The 25,000-nt window shown below is 42.5% G+C and overlaps 1 protein-coding gene across 2 annotated transcripts in view; it reads left to right on the top strand.

The window, feature by feature from the left end:
• Window positions 1-25,000, top strand: part of galnt18a (UDP-N-acetyl-alpha-D-galactosamine:polypeptide N-acetylgalactosaminyltransferase 18a) — a 205,618-nt gene that overhangs the window by 92,470 nt on the left and 88,148 nt on the right. For both annotated transcript variants that reach the window (XM_015965286.3, XM_054733428.2), the window contains exons 2-3: window positions 16,690-16,897; window positions 16,976-17,142. In XM_015965286.3, coding sequence (XP_015820772.1) covers window positions 16,690-16,897; window positions 16,976-17,142 — 375 coding nt within the window. The remainder of the gene's footprint in view (window positions 1-16,689; window positions 16,898-16,975; window positions 17,143-25,000) is intronic.

Raw genomic sequence — 25,000 nt, 5'->3', positions numbered from 1 at the left:
GCTACAAAACAGGTAAACAAAACTGTTTCTGTGTTTAAAAAGAACGAAAGCATGGTTTCACCGTCTGTTTTCTATCAGAAGCTACTGCAGGACATAGGTGTAGGAGACTATTTTCATGTTCAGTCTGCATGAAACACTCAGAGTGTAGGTAGGTTTAACATTTAGTTAAATAATATCCAGGTAGGATTAATATGTGTGATAAATCAATAATATTTTAAATAATATCACTGAATTTTAGAAATTGTTTGTAAGAGTCCAGCCCATTTTTGATCCAATCAAAAATACAAACAGCATGAAATCAAGTGTAAAAATTTCCACATAAGAGAGACGGATGCTGCAACAAAAACGGGGTTTCTTTTGAATCAAGTTGACGTTTTTCTCCAGATTTGCCCTGATGAGAAGTAAATTCCTAGCCTGGCAAGCCAGACTAAATAAATGTATTATTTAGTCTGGCTACGCTCCATTGACAGCTCGGTTGTGGGGCGGGTTCTACCGTTGTCTTTCAAATGATCTCCGCATTCCACTGGACGATGAATGTGACATACTCTTGTTTCACTCTGTTGCATCATCCCACCCACCAGGCATATAGAGTGCCCTGATTGGCCCACAAAGCGGATAAAGCTCTGTGATTTGTTCACTAAGCAGATAGAGCACTATGATTGGCCCACCATTATGGACCAATCACAGCTCTTTATGTGTTTGAAACCCCTCTTGAGAGCTGTGATTGGCTAGCCAGAGTCCTGGTAGGAGCTGCTGAGGTTCCAATGGAGCATGCCTAGACCAAACTTTGCAAAGCAAGAATTTGGTCTAGTTCACTAGGCTAGTAAATTCCCCCAAATTAGAACAAACGGTTTCTTGTCACTGTGGGCATTTGCAGAAAGTCTTTCCTTCCTCAGTGGAGAGCATCACAACATTTTGTAAATGACTCATGTGCAAGCATGCTCTTTTTATGCTGCTGAAACACAGCAAACAAGTGAAGAGGCACTTTGTGTGACTCACTGGTTGTTGTGATCTGAAAAGCAGCTGTATTCAACGAGGCTCATAGTTGCCACGAAAGCCAAATGAGTCGCCTGTTTTTCCCTCATGCCTTTTTAAATATTGGAACACAAAAGTCTTTTGCGGGGAGAAAATGTAACGGGGTGCAGAGCAAATGAGATTCTCTCCGTGAAAACAAATTCTTTCAGATCCTCGGGTGCGAGTGTGTGTGTGCGTTTGTGAGTGAGGGCAAAGCAGCCCCTGTTTCAATGCCATCCGATGAGTGCAGGGGCGAAAATCCCTCGTCATTGTTGGGGGGGACGTTAGACATGAAATATTTCAGGAGTAATTCCTGAGGGAGACATTAAAAAAAGCTTTTTTTTCATGTGTCTTAAATGTCTCATATATTATTAAATAATAGCTGTTGTTCTTTATTAGTCCATATAGTCCAGACCTGTCTACAGGTTTTTGGATGCTCTACCCATAATACTAAGAAAGGAAGGTGTCAGTTAGCTACGCCATAGACGACCTAACAGAATATATTTGTTCACCATGAACTTTGATCTGATCTCTACTACAGCAGCTCAACAAGAACTCTAAGCTCAAATCAGTTTTAAATTAGAAAAATTAATAATTTAATGAATTACAAACTACATAATTCTTCAAAAAAAGAGGGGGGGGAAGTGTAAATCTTTCACTTCTTATAACTCTGTGTGTTTTGAAGTAACACAACTTGTATTGTGCGATCAACAAAAGTGAATATATTAAAACAAAAAACTTTTTGTTTTGTGGAGTTTTTTTGGGGGGGGGGGGGGGCTACATTAAAGTCAGGGGGGGACATGTCCCCTCTGACCCCCCTACCAGGATTTTCGCCGGTGTGAAAAACTGTTTGCCTCCTTCCTGATTTCTTATTCTTTTGCACGTTTGTCACACTAAATGTTTCTGATCATCAAACACATTTAACCGTTAGTCAAAGATAACACAAGTAAACACAAAATTCAGTTTTGAAATGATGGTTTTTATTATTTAGGGAGAGAGCAAAATCCAAACCTACATTGCTTTGTGTGAAAAAGTAATTGCCCCCCTTGTTAAAAGATAACCCAACTGTGGTGTTTCACACCTGAGTTTAATTTCTGTAGCCATCCCCGAGCCTGATTACTGCCACACCTGTTTCAGTCAAGAAATCTCTTAAATATGAGCCGCCTGACACAGAGAAGTAGACCAAAAGCACCTCAGAAGCTAGACATCATGCCAAGGTCCAAAGAAATTCAAGAACAAATGAGAACAAAAGTAATTGAGATCTATCAGTCTGGTAAAGGTTATAAAGCCATTTCTAAAGCTTTGGGACTCCAGCGAACCACAGTGGGAGCCATTATCCGCAAATGGCAACAACATGGAACAGTGGTGAACCTTCCCAGGAGTGGGCGGCCGACCAAAATTACCCCAAGAGCGCAGAGACAACTCATCCGAGAGGTCACCAAAGACCCCAGGACAACTTCTAAAGAACTGCAGGCCTCACTTGCCTCAATTAAGGTCAAAGTTCACGACTCCACCATCAGAAAGAGACTGGGCAAAAATGGCCTGCATGGCAGATTTCCAAGACGCAAACCACTGTTAAGCTAAAAGAACATTAGGGCTCGTCTCAATTTTGCTAAGAAACATCTCAATGATTGCCAAGACTTTTGGGACAATACCTCGTGGACTGATGAGACAAAAGTAGAACTTTTTGGAAGGCAAATGTCCCGTTACATCTGGCGTAGAAGTAACACAGCATTTCAGACACAGAACATCATACCAACAGTAAAACATGGTGGTGGTAGTGTGATGGTCTGGGGTTGTGTTGCTGCTCCAGGAACTGGAAGGCTTGCTGTGATAAATGGAACCATGAATTCTACTGTCTACCAAAACATCCTGAAGGAGAATGTCCGGCCATCTGTTCGTCAACTAAAGCTGAAGCCATCTTGGGTGCTGCAGCAGGACAATGACCCAAAACACACCAGCAAATCCACCTCTGAATGGCCGAAGAACAACAAAATGAAGACTTTGGAGTGGCCTAGTCAAAGTCCTGACCTGAACCCTATTGAGATGCTATGGCATGACCTTAAAAAGGCGGTTCATGCTAGAAAACCCTCAAATAAAGCTGAATTACAACAATTCTGCAAAGATGAGTGGGCCAAAATTCCTCCAGAGCGCTGTAAAAGACTCGTAGCAAGTTATCGTGAATGCTTGATTGCAGTTATTGCTGCTAAGGGAGGCCCAACCAGTTATTAGGTTCACGGGGCAATTACTCTTTCACACAGGCCAATGTAGGTTTGGGTTTTGTTCTCTCCATAAATAATAAAAACCATCATTTCCAAACTGCATTTTGTGTTCACTTGTGTTATCTTTGACTAACGGTTAAATGTGTTTGATGATCAGAAACATTTTGTGTGACAAACGTGCAAAAGGATAAGAAATCAGGAAGGGGGCAAACAGTTTTTCACACCGCTGGATGGATGAGTGACTCAAACGAACACAGATGCGGTGGTGAGGTCTAATTCTTTACATCACGAGCTGTTCAGCAAATCAGGCTCAGGGTCTGTTTAGGGCCTTTATCACTTATAACTGTTCATGTGCATCTATTCTGCACATGAATCAATGAATAAACGTGCGTTTTAGTTTTTTTTATTTCTTTAAAGTGGACAGAAACACTAAATTCTGCGTTCACATGATCGGGATTAGGTCAGCATCTTCACACGACCCTAAGCACTTCCTGTTTGTGCCGATCGCACCGCTCTTCTGTGACGATAGTGACTCTGTCCTTCACACGTTTAGATTTGATCCGTCTATGTGAGTCACAGCTTAGCTGGATGATCGGCAGTCCCGCACCCATCTGTGGCTTTTTTTGGTTCAGGTTTTAAAACAGTTTTCTTCTTTCACCTTGAATCTGCATCCTGTCACCCGACACGTCTCCCTGTCTGCTTGTCGATCACAGCTCTCCCGACAGCTCAGCTGGTGAGTTCTTACACACGTCAAATCTCAGCCCAGTCAGCGCCTGACGGACGGCGGGGAGCTGGGGGTGTCGGAGTCTCATTTCAAATCAAACAAGTGCCAAATTGGTGCTCGTCGGGTAAATTAAAGCAGAAGTGTTCCAGCCCGGCAGGCAGACGCCAAGAGAACAATGTTGATGTGAAGCTGTGTTCAAGATTTTGATGTATTTAGCATCATTTAGTTGGTCTCTTTAAAAATGGGTGAATTAAAGTTATAAAGCATCACGACGGGATGTCTTTTGGGTGGTATTCGTCTTAGTTTACCCTCAACTGCAGGTTGGAAGAGCACGTTTTAGTCTCTAAATCCTAATAAGGAATGGACCAAGCCTAACTAAAGAAAAACGATAAACTGATAAAACTCAGAAAATGTGCAGGTTTTTAAACAAATACTGTCTTACCTTTATAAAAACGTTAAAATGAAAATTTTACATTATGTTGTAACCGATTTTGTGCCACATGAATGTTGTGGAAGTTAAAGAGCAAGTCACTCCCTACCAAAATCTTACTCCACTCATACGGTACCAGCTGATGTCATTTGATACTTCTTAGCCAATAGCAATGGCAGATTTAAATTAAAATGCAGTGCAGAGTTTTTACCTGAAGGGGGTGCAACACTGACAGTTTAAGGCAGAATATTTATATTTTAACAAAGATGCACCACAGCGCCAAATTATTGACGGCATCTGTCTATAGTACGATCAGACACTCATTTATAAAGTTTATCAGCAAAAAAAAGTAGATTTGGAAGTGACTTGCTCTTTAAAGTGTTGAGCAGGTATAGAAAGTGGATGTTTAAAGAATCAAATAAGTCAGACATGCATTATTTTGATGCATGCATGCTATGAAATCAACACCAAGGAAATGTGTGCAAGTTTAAAGTTGAGTTACACCAAAAAAAATAAAGTAGTTTTTCATTAAAAACAAGATTTAGAGCTTCCATTTTGAGATAAGCAAACTTTTTTATCCAGAGAAACACTTTCTAAACATATTTCTGTAGAAAATTTAACAGAACCGTTTAACTCAGAGCAAAGAAAGACATTTTTTCATTTTACACGAGCGTTTTTCCCACTTCCAATGATAACTGTTTGATTGAAAGGAAATTATTTTATATCCCTCCAGTTTAGATTTCAGATACGTTGCCCTGGTTATAGTCCCTGGAACGAACGAGCTTGATGATTTGGAAACTCCAGATTGGAACCCAAATGTGCCGTGCTCAGCACTTATCCCGCTTCATGCAGCAGGTTTTCGGTTTCGGTTCTGATTGAATGCGATCTGACTGCAGTGGCTCGGCTGCAGCTGCATCACAGCCTGTGCTGGAGGTGAAAAGCTGCTCCACAGCCTGCAGCATCCAGCCGGCTCATCCAATCGCCTCTCAATCCTGCAAAAAGTTACTGCAGGGCAAGGTGAGATGCAGCGACACCTCAAACAGCATCCCATTTAGCATCCTTTAGAATGTGGAGTGCCTTCAGATCTACAGGAGGGATGTATTTGTGTGTGTGTGTGTGTGTGTGTGTGTGTGTGTGTGTGTGTGTGTGTGTGTGTGTGTGTGTGTGTGTGTGTGTGTGTGTGTGTGTGTGTGTGTGTGTGTGTGTGTGTGTGTGTGTGTGTGTGTGTGTGTTAGGGCTGCACGATATTAGGAAAACCTGTGATATGCGATAACATTGATTAAAATTACGATGACGATATTATTTGCGATAAATAAAAAAAGCAGGGAAAAAGAAAATAAACAAGAAAAGGTGATGAGTGGATCCCGGGAAAAGCAGAGTCAGCAGAAAGAGCAGAACAAAGCTAGCTCAGGTGTTTGCTAACCATCGGGGGCGGGACTCTGACCTGTTAGAACCCACCCAATTGGCCAATTGGGTGAAGAGCTCTATGCTTCCATTTGATTGACAGAACGCATCATGTGTAGCAAACATTTGAGCGACATTTATCTGTTCTTTGCGATATGCATATTGAGAATGCTGATATCGCGATAACGATATATTTACGATATATTGGCAGCCCTAGTGTGTGTGTGTGTGTGTGTGTGTGTGTGTGTGTGTGTGTGTGTGTGTGTGTGTGTGTGTGTGTGGGAAGCAGTCTCGGTGTCTGAGCTAATAAAAGAAGGTGTCTCTGCAAGCTGATGTGACAGAGCTCAGAGTCGCCTAGTTCACAGATGCCTGGGGATAAATACCTCCTGTCGCAACCCCTTTATTCTCTTGTTCTCCTCATCACTCGGTCTGCCGCTCCTCCTCTTCATCACTCTCTCAGCAGCCTGTCTGGGCTCTAATACTGCTGCTCTCCCTGGTCCTGGGGCTCTACTCAGTCATCAGCATTATTTTGTCTCCTGTCTTTCTTTTTCTCTTTTTTTGGTGCATTTAATGAGCAAACACTGACGTGTGGTCTTTATTTTTTAGTCATTTTTATCATTTAAAATTTCTTCTCAACACAACAAATGTGGACTTTTGTTGTTTTATGTTAAATAGTTTCAAAAGCTTAAAAGTTGATATCATGTTGTTTTTGCAAAGCAATATCTGCATGTGTGTGCGTGTGTGTGTGTGTGTGTGTGTGTGTGTGTGTGTGTGTGTGTGTGTGTGTGTGTGTGTGTGTGTGTGTGTTTGTGTGTGTGTGTGTGTGTGTGTGGTAAGTGTAAATAGAAGAAGAAGAAAATATCATTTCTATAGCGCCTCTCAAGATAAAAATCACGAGGCGCTTCACAAAAACTAAAAATAAAAAAAATGTAAAAATATAAAAAAGCATTTAGAACATGTTTAAAAATATATATTTAAAATGAGCAAAAATAAGCAATTGCAGTTTTAAAGAAAAAGGTTGAGAAAGAGAGAGAGTGAATAGGAAAGAGGGAGATCAGTGGATCCTGAGGAAGGTGGAATAGGTGGGGAGAGCAGAATAAAGAGAGAGAGGTGAAGAAGGTCATACAAAAGCCAGCTTGAACAAGTGAGTCTTCAGCTGCTTTTTAAAGGAGACCACTGAGTCCACTGATCTCAGGCTCAGTGGGAGAGAGGTCCAGAGTCTGGGGGCCACAGCAGCAGATGATCTGTCACCTTTGGTCTTTAGCCTGGTGCTGCACAACCAGTAGGCTTTGATCACTGGACCTCAGGGACCTGAGTCGACACTGATGTGGAGCCTATTTCCAGTCCTTCAACAGCATCACAGGACAAAGTTTCTCCATTTGCTGCCACAATGCAGTCCGGGCTGCCGGCAGCGAGGACAATGAGCGGGGCAGCCGAGTGCTGACCAGTCACACCTCGGGTTGTTTGTGTGTGCGTTACACCACCTGGCTCACCCGTCAGGTTGGACTAAAAGAAACTTCTTAGAGGAGTGAACACAAGCCTGTAAAGGGGCGAAAAGTGACTTTCATTCTTCTTTGCAAAATAGGAGTTCAAATCTGATGACGGTAGCTAACGAAACTCTAACTGTGTGTGTAATGTATGCGTGCATGCAGTGTTTTGTTTGTAAATCACTGTTCTCATGGACATACATAACATCAGTCTCACATCTGCATTGCTGAACAACCAGATGTTTGATTCAGTCCGAAGTGCTTGATGGATCTAAGTGCAGGTCACGGGGGGACCGTGCGTTCTCGGTGTTGGCGCCTGCACTTTGGAACCAGTTGCCTTTGGTGGTGCGTCAGTCACCCTCATTGGGGTTTTTAAGACTCGCCTTAAGACCCATTTTTTTGTCAAGGCTTTTCGGGATTAGCTAACTTTACCCGGTTTCATTGCCCCAGCCTCTTAATCTTTTTCAGGATTAAATTTTTTGCTTTTACTCTCCTCTTTTAATTGATTTTATGCTGGTTTTACGATTGTTACATTTTATTCTGATGGTTTTATGTTTTTATTGTGTTGTGTTCAGCACCTTGGGCTTTATGAATAAATGAAATGAAAATGAAATATTGGTGCATACATGATCAGCTGATCAGTGATTACCGATGATGAATCACAAAGAAGCAGGGATGAATAACTGTTCCACGTCGATTGTAAAGATGCTCGTGGTAAACTGTGTTTGTCTGGAAATACATTTTCACACAAGTGAAACGATGACTTTCCACATCGACGTGTCTCCACACCTGCAGCGTAGAATCAGAGGAATGAATGAAAAGTCCTTCAAACTCAATAATAACTTCGGTAATAATTATAAATGTGCTTTTTTTATTTCTTTTTGTCAAACAAAACAGTTTATTTTGTGTCTTTCGTAAAATTATTTGTATTCTTATTTTGATATTTGCCCCTTAGTGTCATGGTCTGCGTCTGCCCCTTCCTTCATGGGCCTCCTGGTGTCCTCCATCCCTCTCTAGATTCCCTTTTGTGTCTCATAGCGCCCTCATGTGTCCTTTGTCTGCGTCTCATTTATGTGTTTTCTGTTTGTAGGCATTCGATCATCCCCATCCCCTCCAGTTGTAGCTCCAGCCTCTTTTGGGCCATTCCCATCTGTACCGGGTCGGCCCGGGCCGGGTAGCCCCAGTCGGCCCCAGCCTGGCCCGGTTGATTCCACACATCCTTGCCTTAAGCCCATGTGGGCTGATTCTACCCACCAATCAGAGGCTTGCTCTAATGGAAGGTGTGAATTTGCTGTCAGCAGTGGGTGTGTTGGCCCTGGTCGGCCTGAAGCAGACCCCCTCGAGAAGAGGGCTGAGAATGAGCCTTGGTTGGCCCGGAAAAATACCAGGCCACCCAGATATGTAAACAACCTACGCTACCCGGCCCGACCCGGTACAGATGGGAATGGCCCATTTGTCCCCAGCTCTGTGTTTGTGTGGGTGTGTGCGTGTCCATTCCCCAACTCAGTGTGTGTGTGTGTGTGTGTGTGTGTGTGTGTGTGTGTGTGTGTGTGTGTTTGTGTGTGCGTGCGTGCGTGCGTGCACGCGTGTGTGTGTGTGTGTGTGTGTGTGTGTGTGTGTGTGTGTGTGTGTGTGTGAGTCCTTCCCTCAGTCTTTTAGTTCAGTTTTGTGTTTATCTGCCCTCCTTTGGTTCTGCTTCCCCATTTAGATAATTGTTGTCACCTGTCTTCCCTCTAGCCCTCACTCCACACACCTGCTTCCTGTTTCCCTAATTGTTCCTCCCAGTCTACAGGTGCTGGCCAGTAAATTAGAATATCATCAAAAGGTTGAAAATATTTCAGTAATTCCATTCAAAACGTGAAACTTGTACATTATATTCATGCAATGCACACAGACCAATGTATTTCCAATGTTCATTACATTTAAATTTGATATTTATAGGTGACAACCAATGAAAACATCAAATCTGGTATCTCAGAAAATTAGAATATTCTAAAGGCCAATGAAAAAATGTTTGTTTCTCTAATGTTGGCCAACTGAAAAGAATGAACATGAAAAGAATGTGCATGTATAGCACTCAATACTTAGTCGGGGCTCCTTTTGCCTCAATAACTGCAGTAATGCGGCGTGGCATGGACTCGATCAGTCTGTGGCACTGCTCAGGTGTTATGAGAGCCCAGGTTGCTCTGATAGTCGTCTTCAGCTCCTCTGCATTGTTGGGTCTAGCGTATTGCATCCTCCGCTTCACAATACCCCATAGATTTTCTATGGGGTTAAGGTCAGGCGAGTTTGCTGGCCAATCAAGGACAGGGATACCATGGTCCTTGAACCAGGTGCTGGTGGTTTTGGCACTGTGTGCAGGTGCCAAGTCCTGTTGAAAGGTGAAGTCTGCATCCCCATAAAGTTGGTCAGCAGCAGGAAGCATGAAGTGCTCTAAAACTTCCTGGTAGACGGCTGCATTGACCCTGGACCTCAGGAAACAGAGTGGGCCAACACCGGCAGATGACATGGCACCCCACACCATCACTGACGGTGGAAACTTTACACTGGACCTCATGCAACGTGGATTCTGTGCTTCTCCGCTCTTCCTCCAGACTCTGGGTCCTTGATTTCCAAAGGAAATGCAGAACTTGCTTTCATCAGAAAACATAACTTTGGACCACTCAGCATCAGTCCAGTCCTTTTTGTCCTTGGCCCAGGCGAGACGCTTCTTGCGCTGTTTCTTGTTCAAGAGTGGCTTGACACACGGAATGCGACACCTGAATCCCATGTCTTTCATGAGTCTCCTCGTGGTGGTTCTTGAAGCGCTGACTCCAGCTGCAGTCCACTCTTTGTGGATCTCCCCCACATTTTTGAATGGGTTTGTCGTCACAATTCTCTGCAGGGTGCGGTTATCCCTAGAGCTTGTACACTTTTTTCTACCACATTTTTTCCGTCCCTTCGCCTGTCTGTTAATGTGCTTGGACACAGAGCTCTGCGAACAGCCAGCTTCTTTAGCAATCACCTTTTGTGTCTTGCCCTCCTTGTGCAAGGTGTCAATGATTGTCTTTTGGACAGCTGTTAAGTCAGAAGTCTTCCCCATGATTGTGGTGCCTTCAAAACAAGACTGAGGGACCTTTTAAAGGCCTTTGCAGGTGTTTTGAGTAAATCAGCTGATTAGAGTGGCAGCAGGTGTCTTCTATATTCAGCCTTTTCAGAATATTCTAATTTTTTGAGATACCAAATTTGGAGTTTTCATTAGTTGTCACTTATGAATATCAAATTTAAATGTAATAAACATCGGAAATACATTGGTCTGTGTGCATTGCATGAATATAATGTACAAGTTTCACGTTTTGAATGGAATTACTGAAATATTTTCAACCTTTTGATGATATTCTAATTTACTGGCCAGCACCTGTATTTAAGCCCTGTCTTGTCTCTGTGTTGTTGTCAGTCCATTGTATTTCTTGGTCAGTGTTGTTTTGTCTCCAGTCTTTAGTTCTCTGCTCAGAAGTCACTTGCTTTTGGATTTGGATTTTTGTCTTAGTTTAGTTATTGGGTTTTTGCCTTCGCCCCCCTTGGATTTTTGGTTCTCCTCCTAAATAAAGGATTTTTACTTTATACCAACTCCTGCCTCTTGTCGTCTGGGTAATCAACACTTTGGGTCCTAACCATCCCCTCAACGTGACCCTTAGATGATGTTTTCTTACTGAATGTAAGTTTTAAAAGTCATCGTGTTGCTGAGACAACCGCGCTAGAAAAGCAGCCCATCAGGTGAATATGGTGACCTCACAAAACCACATGAAATATAGAGAACTCCCAACTTCATATTTCCAGTTTTTACAAATATATAAATGATATAGTTTATAGTTTCACAGAAAACCATCAAACTAAGCAGTATAAGCATGACCTTGGACAGCAGAGCAATCCGCTGAATCCTAATTTATCATTCTGAAATAAAAGATAACGTGATAGCGGCGTGTGTTTGTGTTTTCTCACCACACTGAACACACACACGCCCATGCAGGAAACAAATGAAGTTTTAAAAATCACATTTTCACATGAAAGCAAGAGCCGTCGCACCCGTTTGCACGTACACTCCTGTAGGAGCTGAACGAAACACGACAGCCTCACCTTCTATGACACGCCCTCCAGCTACGCGGGAAACAGGAGCTTGATCCTAATAAAATAATCATGATGTTTGTTGGACAAAACTTGGAGCAGAACACATCTTTATTTATTGTTCCTGAACAGCAGGGAACCCGACGTAGGAGCAGCTTCTGATGCACGTCTCCTTTTTAGGACATGGCTTTCTCCTGTTCTAAAAGCACAACGCTCTAAAAGCTTCATGAAATATAAAAGACTGAACTAAGAATTCAAGACAAAGCGAGGCGACTTTGAACTCCTTACAGATTTCAGTGATTCACAATGACGCGTTTGAGGACAGGGGAGGAAAAGAGGGAGAGACAGAAGCGTTTAGTGTGCTTTTAGGGTGTTTATGAGCCTGTGAGGGGTCCTTGGAGAGAGGTGACATTTCACCTACAAGAACATTAAGAGTGTTATTACGAAAGGTGGAAGTGCTGCTCTTCAAACTAATGAAAAAGGCCCTCAGCTCAGGAAGGACAGGAAGTGTTTTTCAGTCTTGGTTCTGGGGGGAGAGGAGGTGGGACTGGTTTTAGCCGGATCCCTGAAATGCCTTTTCAGGGTTTTGGAACTATCTGAAAGAAAAGGTGCATGGTTGGTGAAATGACTCGTAATGGTTTTAGTGGAATCTTAGAAAAGTGACTAAAAGATGATTCATTTAAAAATAGAAATGATGTTTTCTACTTTTATTATTCTCCTTTATGGACTTCTGTCTCAGGTAGGAAGTCGAGTATCTTGGTGTTTTTGTTCTCCCGTGACGATGGAATGAAGATGGATCAATAGATCCGAGCTTCGGCTCCGGTCTGTTGTGAACATGGAGCTGAACTGAGAAGCAAAGCTCTCGTTTTATTAGGTCCAACGTTCACCTGTAATAATAATAGGGATGCACAATATATCGAAAAATTATCATCATCGCGATAACAGGACGTGCGATAGGCCCATCGCAAAACACGCAAAAACGGCGGTAAATGTTTGGTTCAAACATTTCCATCCGTGTCATACATCAGCTTTTTGTAAACCAGCTCTGTTTTTTACGCGGAAGTATTATTTGACCAGTCAAATGTAGTCCTTCTGATATGCGGCCAATCAGATGGTTCCGTTCACGTAATGCGCCCACCCCCTACGAAGACCCTTTTGGAAAGCAACACCCGAACTGAGTTAGCGGTGCCGTTCCCTTGTTCGTCATGCTGGCTCAGAGCAATGAACGCACTTTGTGCTGAGGTTTCTGGAATCAGCGCTGCTTTCAAACGTGAACATTACTCCGCTCGGTGTCGTTAATCATTTTTACCGGGCTGACTCCGACATGTGCCGGTGAACCAACCCACCTTCATGTCGCTAGTGTTCCACCGAGTGGTGATGTTAGCCCCAGGCTCCGGTTAGCTTCCAGCTAAAAGGCTACAGCACTCTCCTCCCAGTCCCACCCTGCTAAAGAGGGCCTGGAAATGTTCCCCCACACATCAAAGTGATTTTTCATTTATGAGCTTTTATAACCTTGTTAATCAGGATAGTTGATTTGCTGCTGCACATAAACTGTCAGTCAGAAGCTCTGCTAGCCGGTTATCTTAGAGGAGCTAGTTCAATTTGTTAGCTTGTTATCAGAATCATAGTTGCAGTTTCATCATCTGAGCTGTTTTTTAAGATCTAGGTAAACTTGTTCAATTTGGGGTTAAAAACAAATGTTTTCACATATTTTCCATGTAGTTTTTTGCCAGTTCCTCTTCTGAAAGGTAGATAATTGTTTTTCTCTTTCCCTCAGAAAATCCTAATGTTCTCCTAGTTTGGCCCAGCACAGTTCACTTCCCAATTGCAGCAACAGCCTTATATCATAACCACATAAGTGGAGAAAATGTTCAGTAGCAATGAGAGAATTTGCTGTTGCATTTAAGTGATGTTAACTATTATTTAACATTTAAACTTATTTTCTGATTTTTTTTATTTATTCAAAAACCCTGGTAAGGGATGTTTTTCTGCATGTGGAGCATCAGAAAAAGTTTTGGTGATGTTTTAAAGTCACTGAGAAACTGCATGCATGCAGTTTGTTGTTTTGCTGCTAATACAGTAGCGGGTGCAGCTGCTAATACAGTAGCAGGTGCAGCTGCTAATACAGTAGCGGGTGCAGCTGCTAATACAGTAGCAGGTGCAGCTGCTAATACAGTAGCAGGTGCAGCTGCTAATGCAGTAGCGGGTGCAGCTGCTAATACAGTAGCAGGTGCAGCTGCTAATACAGTAGCAGGTGCAGCTGCTAATACAGTAGCAGGTGCAGCTGCTAATGCAGTAGCAGGTGCAGCTGCTAATGCAGTAGCGGGTGCAGCTGCTAATACAGTAGCTGCTGCAGCTGCTAATACAGTAGCAGGTGCAGCCGCTAATACAGTAGCAGGTGCAGCCGCTAATACAGTAGCGGGTGCAGCCGCTAATACAGTGGCAGGTGCAGCAGCTAATACAGTAGCAGGTGCAGCTGCTAATGCAGTAGCGGGTGCAGCTGCTAATACAGTAGCAGGTGCAGCTGCTAATACAGTAGCAGGTGCAGCTGCTAATACAGTAGCAGGTGCAGCCGCTAATACAGTAGCGGGTGCAGCTGCTAATACAGTAGCAGGTGCAGCTGCTAATACAGTAGCAGGTGCAGCTGCTAATACAGTAGCTGGTGCAGCTGCTAATACAGTAGCAGGTGCAGCCGCTAATACAGTAGCGGGTGCGGCTGCTAACACAGTGGCAGGTGCAGCTGCTAATACAGTAGCGGGTGCAGCTGCTAATACAGTAGCAGGTGTAGCTGCTAATACAGTAGCGGGTGCAGCTGCTAATACAGTAGCGGGTGCAGCTGCTAATACAGTAGCGGGTGCACCTGCTAATACAGTAGCAGGTGCACCTGCTAATACAGTAGCAGGTGCAGCTGCTAATACAGCAGCAGGTGCAGCTGCTAATACAGTAGCAGGTGCAGCTGCTAATACAGTAGCAGGTGCAGCTGCATATTTTTTCAATTAAAATGTTATGTTGTAATGGAATTCATGCATTAGTTTTTGTTTGCTTTGAACCCTGGGCAGACGTCACACGCCAGACGACATCAACACTGCATACTTTAGTATTTGCTCATTTATCGCGAGTAATATCGATATCGCAATATTAAGCACTGTTATCGAATATCGCAGGTTTTCCTAATAACGTGCAGCCCTAAATAATAATAATAATAATAATAATAATAATAATATATTTTATTTGTAACGCACTTTACTTTTCAATGAAATCTCAAAGTGCTACAGTAGGAAATCAGAAACAATGTATGGAATAATTAAAAACAATGAATAAAAACAAAAAAAAATACATCAAACCATACAATGCTAAGTTAACGCACGGTAAAACAACAGCAATACCAATCAGTTTGGAAAATCTTGTGTAAATAAAAATGTCTTCAGATGTTTTTTAAAACATTCAACACTCTGAGGTGCTCTCAATGCTTCAGGGAGTGTTCCACAGGCGCGGGGGTGCAGCTTGTAAGGCTCGATCTCCCATGGTATGAAGTTTTGTTCTGGGCTGTTGCAGGACTTGAGAATTTCTAGTGTGAAAATTTCTGGAGGTGATGTGGATAGTAAGGAGCTAAATACGAGCATTTCCGTGGATACACTTATAGGTAAGGAGACCTAGTTTGTATTCAGTTCTATAGGGGATTGGTAACCAATGAAGAGACTTCAGTACAGGTGTGATTTGGTCATATTTGTGACCCCTCGTCACAATTCTGGCAGCACAGTTCTGGATGTGCTGAAGTTTCTGTAGGCATCCACTAGAGATTCCAGTAAGTAAAGAGCTGCAGTAGTCTTGCCTAGACGAAACAACGGCGTGGATCAACTTCTCAGCATCTGATTGGGTAAGAAACGGGCGAAGTCTTGCATGTTTTTAAGATGGAAAAATTATACTTTAGAAAGATGACGGACAGGATTTTCAAGTGATAAATGTTGGTCCAGTTTGATTCCGAGATTAGTGGTAGACGTAGAAAACGTTATGTTACTACCTAATATGGTAATATTTTTAGGTTAGTAGATTAGACCTGATGAGGAGTACCAATGAGCAGTACCTCTGTTTTGCTGCTGTTTAGCTGGAGAACATTTTCAGACATCCATGCCTGTGTCACATCCAGTCATGCTCCAAGACCTGCGGCCACGAGAAGTTAATCGTGACTGAAAGAACGAGATTCCAGCTGGAAACGATTGTACTGAGCTTCCTCTGTAGGTGGGCTGGGCTCAGCCTTAGATATGAGATCAGGAGCTTTTTCATCGAGGGGAGCGTGGAGTAGAGCCGCTCCTCCTCATCAGATGGAGTCAGCTGAGGTGGCTCGGTCGTCACGTTGGAGGTTTTCCATGTATGTCCTTCCAGGGAGGACCCTGAACGTTCTGGAGAACTTCTGAAACATTCCCAGCCTGTTGACGCCTTCAGAGGAGCTATTTGGTGTTTTAATTGGATTTATTTAAAATAATTATCTCAACACCTGCATTGAAAGTTTTGGGACCTTAACATTTGGGAACCGATGATGCATGATCATTCGGTTTTTAAAAAACTAAGAGTTGACTGTTGAGTATTTAGTATTACAAAGCAGATTATGTCTAGAAAAAGAAATGGTTGTTTCTAAGCAGATGGATGATGGACGGATGGATGGTTGGTTGGTTAGACGGATCTTTAGAGGAATCTTCTGATTTTCTCTTTATTTATGCTGAAACATCTGTTCTACTCTAAGTTCCTGGATATTTTCCTACTTTTGGTTTTCTTCCTCCAGAGTCAGTACTCTGCGTAAAAATTCTGGTGCTATTTGGGCCCAAACGTAGCCTCTGACTGTGGGCTGCTTGTCCACTTGCATGCTGCAATTTCAATTTTTACAATTACAAATTGATTTGTGTTCACGGAGACCCTAAGGATCATTTCATCCTTATCGTTTGCTGTCACACGTAACAGCTTAGTGCTGCGCGTGGAGCTGAAAACGTTGAGCTGCAGCTCCTAATAAGAGCAGAAATATTGTGTTGGTGGATTCATGTCCACTTCTGGTTTTTAATCACGATGAAAATGAAAATTCTGCCGCCTCGAATCGTGTTTGTGCTCCGTCCTCTCCCTTTGTGTGGCTCACGTTTTTCAGCAAATGGGATTTATTGAATAGCTGCAGAGCGAATTGGTGCTTTTGCTTTACAGGCCTGCAGAAAAGTTTGTGTCGTTAGATTTTTTTAAGTAGCTGAAAAAGCAGCAAGGTGAATCCTGCTGGAGACACTTTTCTGGTCACCGTGCTGATCGCCTCTTCTCCATCCTCAGAAACGCCTCAGAAGGACGGTGAAGATGCAGCATCATCATCGGACACTGCCTCAGACCCCGCCTCCTCACTGTTCAACCACTGGGGTCACGACCTCGGGCCAGAAAGTCGAAGGGTTGCGCTTAAGAAGTTCCGTTACTATGGTTACAACGGCTACCTGAGTGACCGTATATCCCTCACCAGGCCGATTCCTGATTTACGGCCAGATGGGTCAGTTGTGTTTTTGCATTTTGATGGAATCAGACAGAAATGCGATAATCAGACTATATTTAACGTTTTTCTCTGCAGATGCAGAAACATCTCCTACTCATCAGACCTTCCTCAGCTCAGCGTCATCTTCATCTTTGTCAACGAGGCCCTGTCGGTGTTGCTGCGCTCGGTCCACACCGTCATCCAGAGGACACCGCCCCACCTGCTCAAAGAGGTCATCCTGGTGGACGACCACAGCAGCAGCTGTAAGAATCCTAAAGCTTATCTCCTCTGAGCCACCTCCACACCTGCCAGCCTCATTTACACGCCCGACCGTCACCTGAAGAGCCTTTTAACTTCACATTAGGAGACTTTTTCCATGTTGGGAACTCACCTGGGAGCTGTTCTGCTTTGTTAGAAGCAAATTCTTCATCGGTCATAAGAAACATTTAAAGCTTTATCAATATTGCGAGGCCCACATATAGATTTCCTGTGTTGTTTTATGCCCAGCTTGTGCACCTCTGGGACCCACAGCAGGAAGTGGATGAGTTATTCTCCGCTCCGGTGCTGAAATAACGCCGTTGGCTCAGATTTCCCAGAGGTAGCCGGCAAAATTGGCACACAATGCTGGCGTGCGTCCTCACCTCAGAGTGTGAGGCCGGCTCGATCTCGGAAATACGAATTTGGTCCTGATAATAAGGTGATATTAAAAATAACGATCCCATTCAGAACTATATCATGTATCATGTGCATTTAGAGCTCTTTATTCTGCTCTTTACTCACCCCGACTGTCCTTAGAGCAGCTGTCTGTGTGGAAGGGGATCGGTGCTGAAGTAGATGGCTTCTATTAAAAACACATGATGTGTACGGCTAAAAAAAGATGTTTAAAATTTTATGAGTTTGCATTTAGTTGATTCAGTTACCCCACAGGCGGAGTGGTGCAGCCACTTAGCACTTATCTGTGAAGGGACGACGTTCATCCCAAACTGTCAACTAGTTCCTGAAAAAAAAATACCGGAAGGCCTTTGCTTTTTCTGAGAAAACATCTAAACTCAAACTAAAAAAATGCAGCATCATTGTTTTTGTTGTCCTGTTCTGTCTGTGAGATGTTTTACCACCAATCTCCATCAGAGGTAAGAGCGTTCCCGTCCAGAGAGTCTTCCATTTGATCCTTCTGGATAAATGACTCCACCTCCTTTCCCAGAAAATTATTGTGCACACACACACACACACACACACACACACACACACACACACACACACACATTTCACATTAACACAACAAGACGTGTATTTTTGTCATGATTAAAAGATGCATCGGGATTCTAACAACCAAACTGAGAATTTTCATCATCTTAGAAGGAAATTGGCTTTCTTATATTAACTTTAATATCTGGTACTATTAGTCAGGGACCCATTTTTAATTATTTAATGTACAATTTAGCACTTTTTTTAAGTAGCTAGGACAAATGAAACATTCACACCAAAAGCCTGCATCTCAGGAGGAGATTACTTTATTTTTTAGTGATGTGTCGGTCGCGAACGAACCGGCTCTAAGAGCCGACTCTTTGAAGTGAACGACAGGAGCCGGCTCGTCATTGGGAGGCGTCCGCTCCCCTCTTGCTTTGGTGAAAGCTACAGGCGATTGGTCAACATGTGTAACTGTGTGTCCAGACTGTCCACACACAGAGCAGTAGGGGCGGGGAAGAGGGAGGATCAGACTCAGACACACAGCAGAGCACATGCAGGCAGAGGGAGACGAGAGGGAATGAGGAGGAGGAAAAGGGCGAGCGAGAGAGTGGAGAGTGCGACGAAGACGGTGAGAAAATGAGCGCCAGCAGTCGGAAAGTTGAGATTTATTTAAGTGTTCAGTTATTAAATCCATATAAATGATAAATATTTGATATATTGCTTTTTTACATGAGTAAATCATTTTACATACAGTTTTGCATTATTTTTGGTTATAAATGTACTCTACGCAACAGAAAATCTGAGGAGCCACTTGGAGCCGAAAGAGCCGGCTCTTTTTGGTGAGCTGAGCCAAAAGAACCGGCTCTCTAAAAAGAGCCGGAATTCCCATCACTATTATTTTTACATAAAATGTAGATTAATTAAATTTATTCCCATGTTTGATTATAATGGATTCTGGTATTTGTAGTTTTTCATCACTTAAGGAGTAACTGTAGCATCGATTGCCAGAAGGAGTTTCAGCCAATGAGCACAGACGCTGATGTCAGCTTATCGGACAACAACTTTATTTTTACACCTAGCAGCTCCCACTCCATCAGCCAGCATGGAACACCAACTCACGGTTTGAAAGTTATACCAACTGACAGCAACACGTATAAAACTAAACAAAACTAAACTAATGCTAACATAACCCAGAACAATAAAGCTGCCCAGAACACAACGAAAATGGAACAAACTACTGTGACCTAGTTCCCACAATGCACCACACCGCTGCTTAGCCTGGCAGTGGGCGGGGTCACTACATAACTAAACCCCAAAATAACTTGTTTTGCTGATAAACTGTATAATTGGGTTTTTAGAAATGCAGTCTTTCTGTTTCTGTGAATTTTTTGACATGTTTGTGTAAACTTGATTAAATCTAGGTCTAAAAACGTCTTAGTGCTGCCTCCTGTGGGTAGAAATGTGGCTACTGCATTTTAAATTAGTGACTGACTGGAGCTGGTACAATTTCACGTCATCAGTAAAGTCTCTCCCCACACTTGGCCATGCCACTCCGTGCCTCCTGGCAAGTGGCAACGCCCACTTTCATAGCATTTTTTAAATCTTGACTGGGGCGGAGTTACGTTTTCTGATGGTGTGCTGTTCCTCTTTAAGAAACCTGTTTGGTGGGTTTAAACCACGCCCCCACAATGCGGGTCAAAAATTGAGGCAAACGCGGAAGTGAAATAAATTGCAGTTCCACCCTCATCCACTAGGGGGCTGGTGTCAGAAACAAGCAAATCCTCATTGACTCCCATGTTATGGATGAAAAATGTATGGAGAAAATAATAACAGGCTTGGCCTAGCTGTTTAAAGTACAAAACCATGCATGAAGTGGTCAACACAGGTACTTGGTACTTACACTTGCTGCGTTGTGTAGCTGATGTTGGAGACACACAGGCTGCCATGGTGACCTTTTAACAAATTTAAGAAAAAAATGTAATAAAAGAATGAAACTTAAAACTCCCAGACCTAATTTCATGATTGCTAATCAGCTATGGCTGATTTATTGTTTGGATCACAGTGAGTTATACTAATTCTAATATATTTTTATTTCTATTATACATACATACTTTTTAATTATTATTTTCACATGACTGTTATCAGGCTGTCTTGTTCTGGTTCTCATGATAATAATTCTGTTTCTTCCAGTAAGTTATCTTGTGCTTACTTCATCTATATAATGTCTCTTTACTTTTGGTGAATTGTACTGAGTCCAGAATAAAGGCTAGTTGGCTGTACAAGATACAAACAAGGATTACGTTTAAGAAATATATGAAATGTATTTAGGCTGCTAATTTATTTCAAATACTAATAGCTACTGCATTTTCCGGACTACAAATCCCACTTATTGTCATAGTCTGGCCGGTCCTGCTACTTATACTCCGGAGCGACTTACATAACAAATTATGTAGGCTACACAGCGCTGCTGCGGGCCGACTCCGACCCATGAATGAGTTCCCCTGTCCCAAACGCCGCCATACTCTGCTGGAGACCATGACGCGCTGCTGCGGCGCATTATTCTGTTATTGTTACGCGCTGCTGCGGCGCATTATTCTGTTATTGTTACCGGTACTTGTCTTGCAATGTGAAATTAATTAGCTGCCCGTTCTCCTGTCCTCTGTCCTCCGGGCCACACACACACACACACACACGGGACCGTCTCAGCTGTTATTTTCGTTAAGGAGTGTGCACATACAGCATGCGCGCCTCGTGCACGAGCCTACTATTGAAGCTGCCGTTACACTTTTGGCCTGAGGGGGCAATCGCGAGCATAAAAATTCAAAACTCTGTAAAGTCCCTTTAAACAATTATTATGAATGTAGTTTTGCTGAAAAATGTCACAGACCATACCTACCGTTCTCGTTTTTGCATTACTTCCATTAACAGTCAGTTCCAGAGCTGATTAAAGTGACAATGTGTAGTTTTTATCGTTCATCTCTGGAAAAATCCATCAAATTTTTGTTGAAGATGAACTAAACGATGCCCAGCTGTTGAAAAATATTGGCGGCTTCGTAGATGAGAGCGTTCCCGTCCAGAGAGTCTTCCATTTGATCCTTTTGGATAAATGACTCCACCTCCTTTCCCAGAAAATTATTGTGCACACACACACACACACACACACACACACACACACACACACACACACACACACACACATTTCACATTAACGCAACAAGACATGTATTTTTGTCATGATTAAAAGATGCATCGGGATTCTAACAACCAGATGAACTAAACGATGCCCAGCTGTTGAAAAATATTGGCGGCTTCGTAACATTTGACCATAAATATCTGGTCTGAAAAACATGGGAACAGGTCTAAGTCTCTGGGCGACGCCATATTAGATGCCATGTTTCCTTCTACGGGAGCCTTTGAGGAGAAAACCCATTTGCTGATTTGAAACAAACGGTTACAAAACATTCACCATTAATAAATATTGTTTTACACATTTTCCTCTTCACTCATTGGCAGTGATGAAAAGGAGTCTGATGTTCTTGTTATTTTGCTGAAGTTTGCACTTCCTGGACCTTTTTGACCCTAATGGGCATCTGTTGGTAAGGTCTTACTCCCAACACAAAAATACAGCTTGCTTGCAACGATTTGGGTATCTACTGCCCCCTATTGGCAGGAAAAATGCACACCGTCACTTTAAATTAAACTACAACCACTTTTACACATTAGGACAGAAGTCCAGAGTTCAATAACCCCATTTAGACTCCGGCTACAGCATCAGGTGTGTGTATTCTCTGTACTTCTTACTCTTTATCTTGATTTGCATCAAACCTGAACGTGTGTGATGACTATTATCTGCATCACTGCTGCATAAAAGCATTTAAAGACTTGAAGCAAAGCAGCTGCAGTTGCAGCCCGGATGGAGCTCGTCTCCGAGAGGGCCGACGTTATTAATTGTGTCACGTTTCATGAAACATATTGTATTTCATAACTGCCAAATCTATAATTACTGTTATGAGAAATCTGTCTCTTCCACCATTGCCTGTAGATTTTATGGGTCTCTCAGTGCCTCCCTGTTCTTCAATAATACAATATATCAAAGTTTAGCTGCTGCACACAGTTGAATGCTGATTAGTGAAGCAACCAGGAGGATAAATACATTCATCATGTTACAGGATTTATTCTCTACAACAGTTCAGCTTCGTAATTCCCTCGGAAAAATGATTTAACGCCCCTGCTTTGCAATCAATTACAATTGTGTGGAATTAATTGACAATGAAGGGAAATGATGAAGGATGAGACTCTAGAGTTGTTAAATATAGATTATTGATTTACACGCAGTAACTAAGACTAATTAGGGTCAGACGAGGTTAAATCAAAGACAAACATGTGCAAGAAAGTCTTATAATTATAGCTAAAAATGACTAAAACAATCCTTTCTGCTCACCAGATAACTTCAATAGGATTTTCTGGTTTTTATGCTGTTTTCAGCTGCAAGACTTGGTTACAAATGAGTAAAATTATTTAGACTTTCTTGCAAATGTTTTCACTTTCATGTTGCTGCAATTTTGAATATTTTTAAATGATTTTGAAGAACGCGTCTCGGACCTCGTGTCAAATTATTCAGAAAGTGCAAGAAAAGTGAGACGACTGTGGGAGGAGTTGGAGAAGAATTGGTGAATAAAATAAGACACAATTGAGACATTTTGTGTCTGATTCACAACAATAAAATTGGCATAAGCAGGAAAATGGAGATCACACATGATTAAAACAATAAACTAAGAAAGAGTTGGGAAAAACAGAATAAAAGAGCAGTAAAAGTCCAAATCAGAACCTTGAACTGGGTTCTACTCAACAGAGGCAACACAGACAGACCAGTATCTGTGTTTTTACTGTTTTTACTGATGCAGGAATTAAAATAATCTATACAAGAATAAATAAACAATATTGTCTGTCTCAGAATATCTAGAGTTCAGCTTGAAATTATTCCTCAACTGGAAAAAGGAAAAACCAACAATGTTCTCAACATGAGGCTCACATGGCAGGTCGCTATCAGAAGCTTGTGGGTGGGCCAGTGGCGGTTTTACCATTAGGCATAGGTCGGTGGCCGCCTGGGGCCCCCTTATGTTGGGGGCCCCCCTAGCCCTGACCACTGGCACCCCTCTGTTAATGCCGCAATGGACCATTCCTTTAAGATGCCGATGCACAAACAGGAAGTGTTTGGTAGTCATTCCACTCCAATTCAGTTGGTGGCAGTAATGCACCAAATTGTTGTTTGCCAAGTGCCATAAGTCCACAAATAAGAAGAAGAAGAGAAAGCAGAAGAAAAAGAAGAGAGGCAGGAGCGTTTGTAACAAACTCGAAGCGGGAGTCAAAACACTAAGCCCGAAATGTAGTAATCCTAGTGGCTCCAATAAGAGGAAGAAGCAGCTCGCTTTAAAAAAGCTTTTATCTTCACTTCCGAAAGTGACGTTGTTTTCCATGTCAACATCAAAAGGAAGCAGAAAAGGAAAGACAATGGAAAATGTTTAAAGGGAGGAAAACATAGACCAAAATGGAAAATAGAAACAGAAAAACAAAGGCAAAAGCACAGGAGCACTGACAGGAAGAAGAAAGCAGAGCAAATATTGAAAGAGCTCAAAGAGAGGGAAAGACAGGAAAAAAGAGGAGGACCAATAAAAAGGGAAAATAACTCATGGCAGAAGAGGGCAGAGTTTCGCAAATCCAGTCAAAGATAAGACTGTCAAAAATTTAGTGTAAGGGGCCCCATGTCTCTGTTCGCCTTGGGCCCCCAAATTGCTAAATCCGCCACTGGTGGGTGGGGAGAGTAAAAGAATCCGGGGAATCTCAGGTTTTCCTCATTTATCTGGAGAAATCTGTCAATCAGCCAGAATTTCATATTTTCCACACGTTTGAACCAGTTTTATGTGATTCCAACTGACAGTTTGCAGATTTTCTTGTAATTCCACGTCTAAACTTTGAAAAACCTATTTTGTTTAATTATTTCATTGGTAACAAATTCAACATCACAGGAGGTGTCTGATCAGTGCGTCTCTGGAATAAAAAGTAACACCGGTAAATAAGTAGGTAGCATGGAGAAGTTACCTTCCTTCCTGGTCAGAATCCAAACGGGAAAAACAGAAACTCCAGGATGATTCTAATCGTTAGAAAGGACACGGGCCAGGGGCCTGATTACAGCTAGGAAACCACAACAAGTGAAAGGTGATGTCTACTGTTTCTGTGTGTGTGTGTGTGTGTGTGTGTGTGTGTGTGTGTGTGTGTGTGTGTGTGTGTGTGTGTGTGTGTGTGTGTGTGTGTGTGTGTGTGTGTGTGTGTGTGTGTGTGTGTGTGTGTGTGTGTGTGTGTGTGTGTGTGTGTGTGTGCTCTGTCTTCTCCATCCCCAGTGAGTCGTGGAGGATGGCTGCTTATACTGAGGCAGAATTCTCTGGAGGTTTCTTCCTGTTAAAAGGGAGTTTTCCTCTCCACTGTCGCTATATGCTTGCTTAGTATGAGGATTGCTGTATAGTCACTGACACTAGTCAGTGACTTGATGCAATTTGCTGGGTTCCTTATATAGGAAACATTTTTTCTGATTGGCTTAATGAACTGACCTGAACTGGAATGTTTATTATGTGAAGTGCCTTGAGACGACTCTTGTCGTGATTTGGCGCTATATAAATAAAATTTAATTTAATTGAATTGAATTTTCGCTTGTTTCTCACATCCTTACTGGAGCTGTTGTTTTCCTGTTTGATGTGTTGGTGGATGGTGAATTGGTAGAACTTTGTCTTTAATAATCTACATTTATCCTTTTTTTTAAATATGACAATGCAGAAAGCGAATCAGAGCAGAAAGCAGAAGCCGGTGCTGTAATCGTTGTCGGGGCAAAACATAAAAATCATAATCAGCTTCAACAAGTTGCAGGTTTGAACTTCCTGC

Source organism: Nothobranchius furzeri, chromosome 4 (assembly GCF_043380555.1).
Source record: "Nothobranchius furzeri strain GRZ-AD chromosome 4, NfurGRZ-RIMD1, whole genome shotgun sequence".
NCBI classification, from domain to species: Eukaryota; Metazoa; Chordata; class Actinopteri; order Cyprinodontiformes; family Nothobranchiidae; genus Nothobranchius; species Nothobranchius furzeri.
The sequence above is the reverse complement of the archived record's forward strand: the minus strand, read 5'-3'. Positions and strand labels throughout refer to the sequence as shown.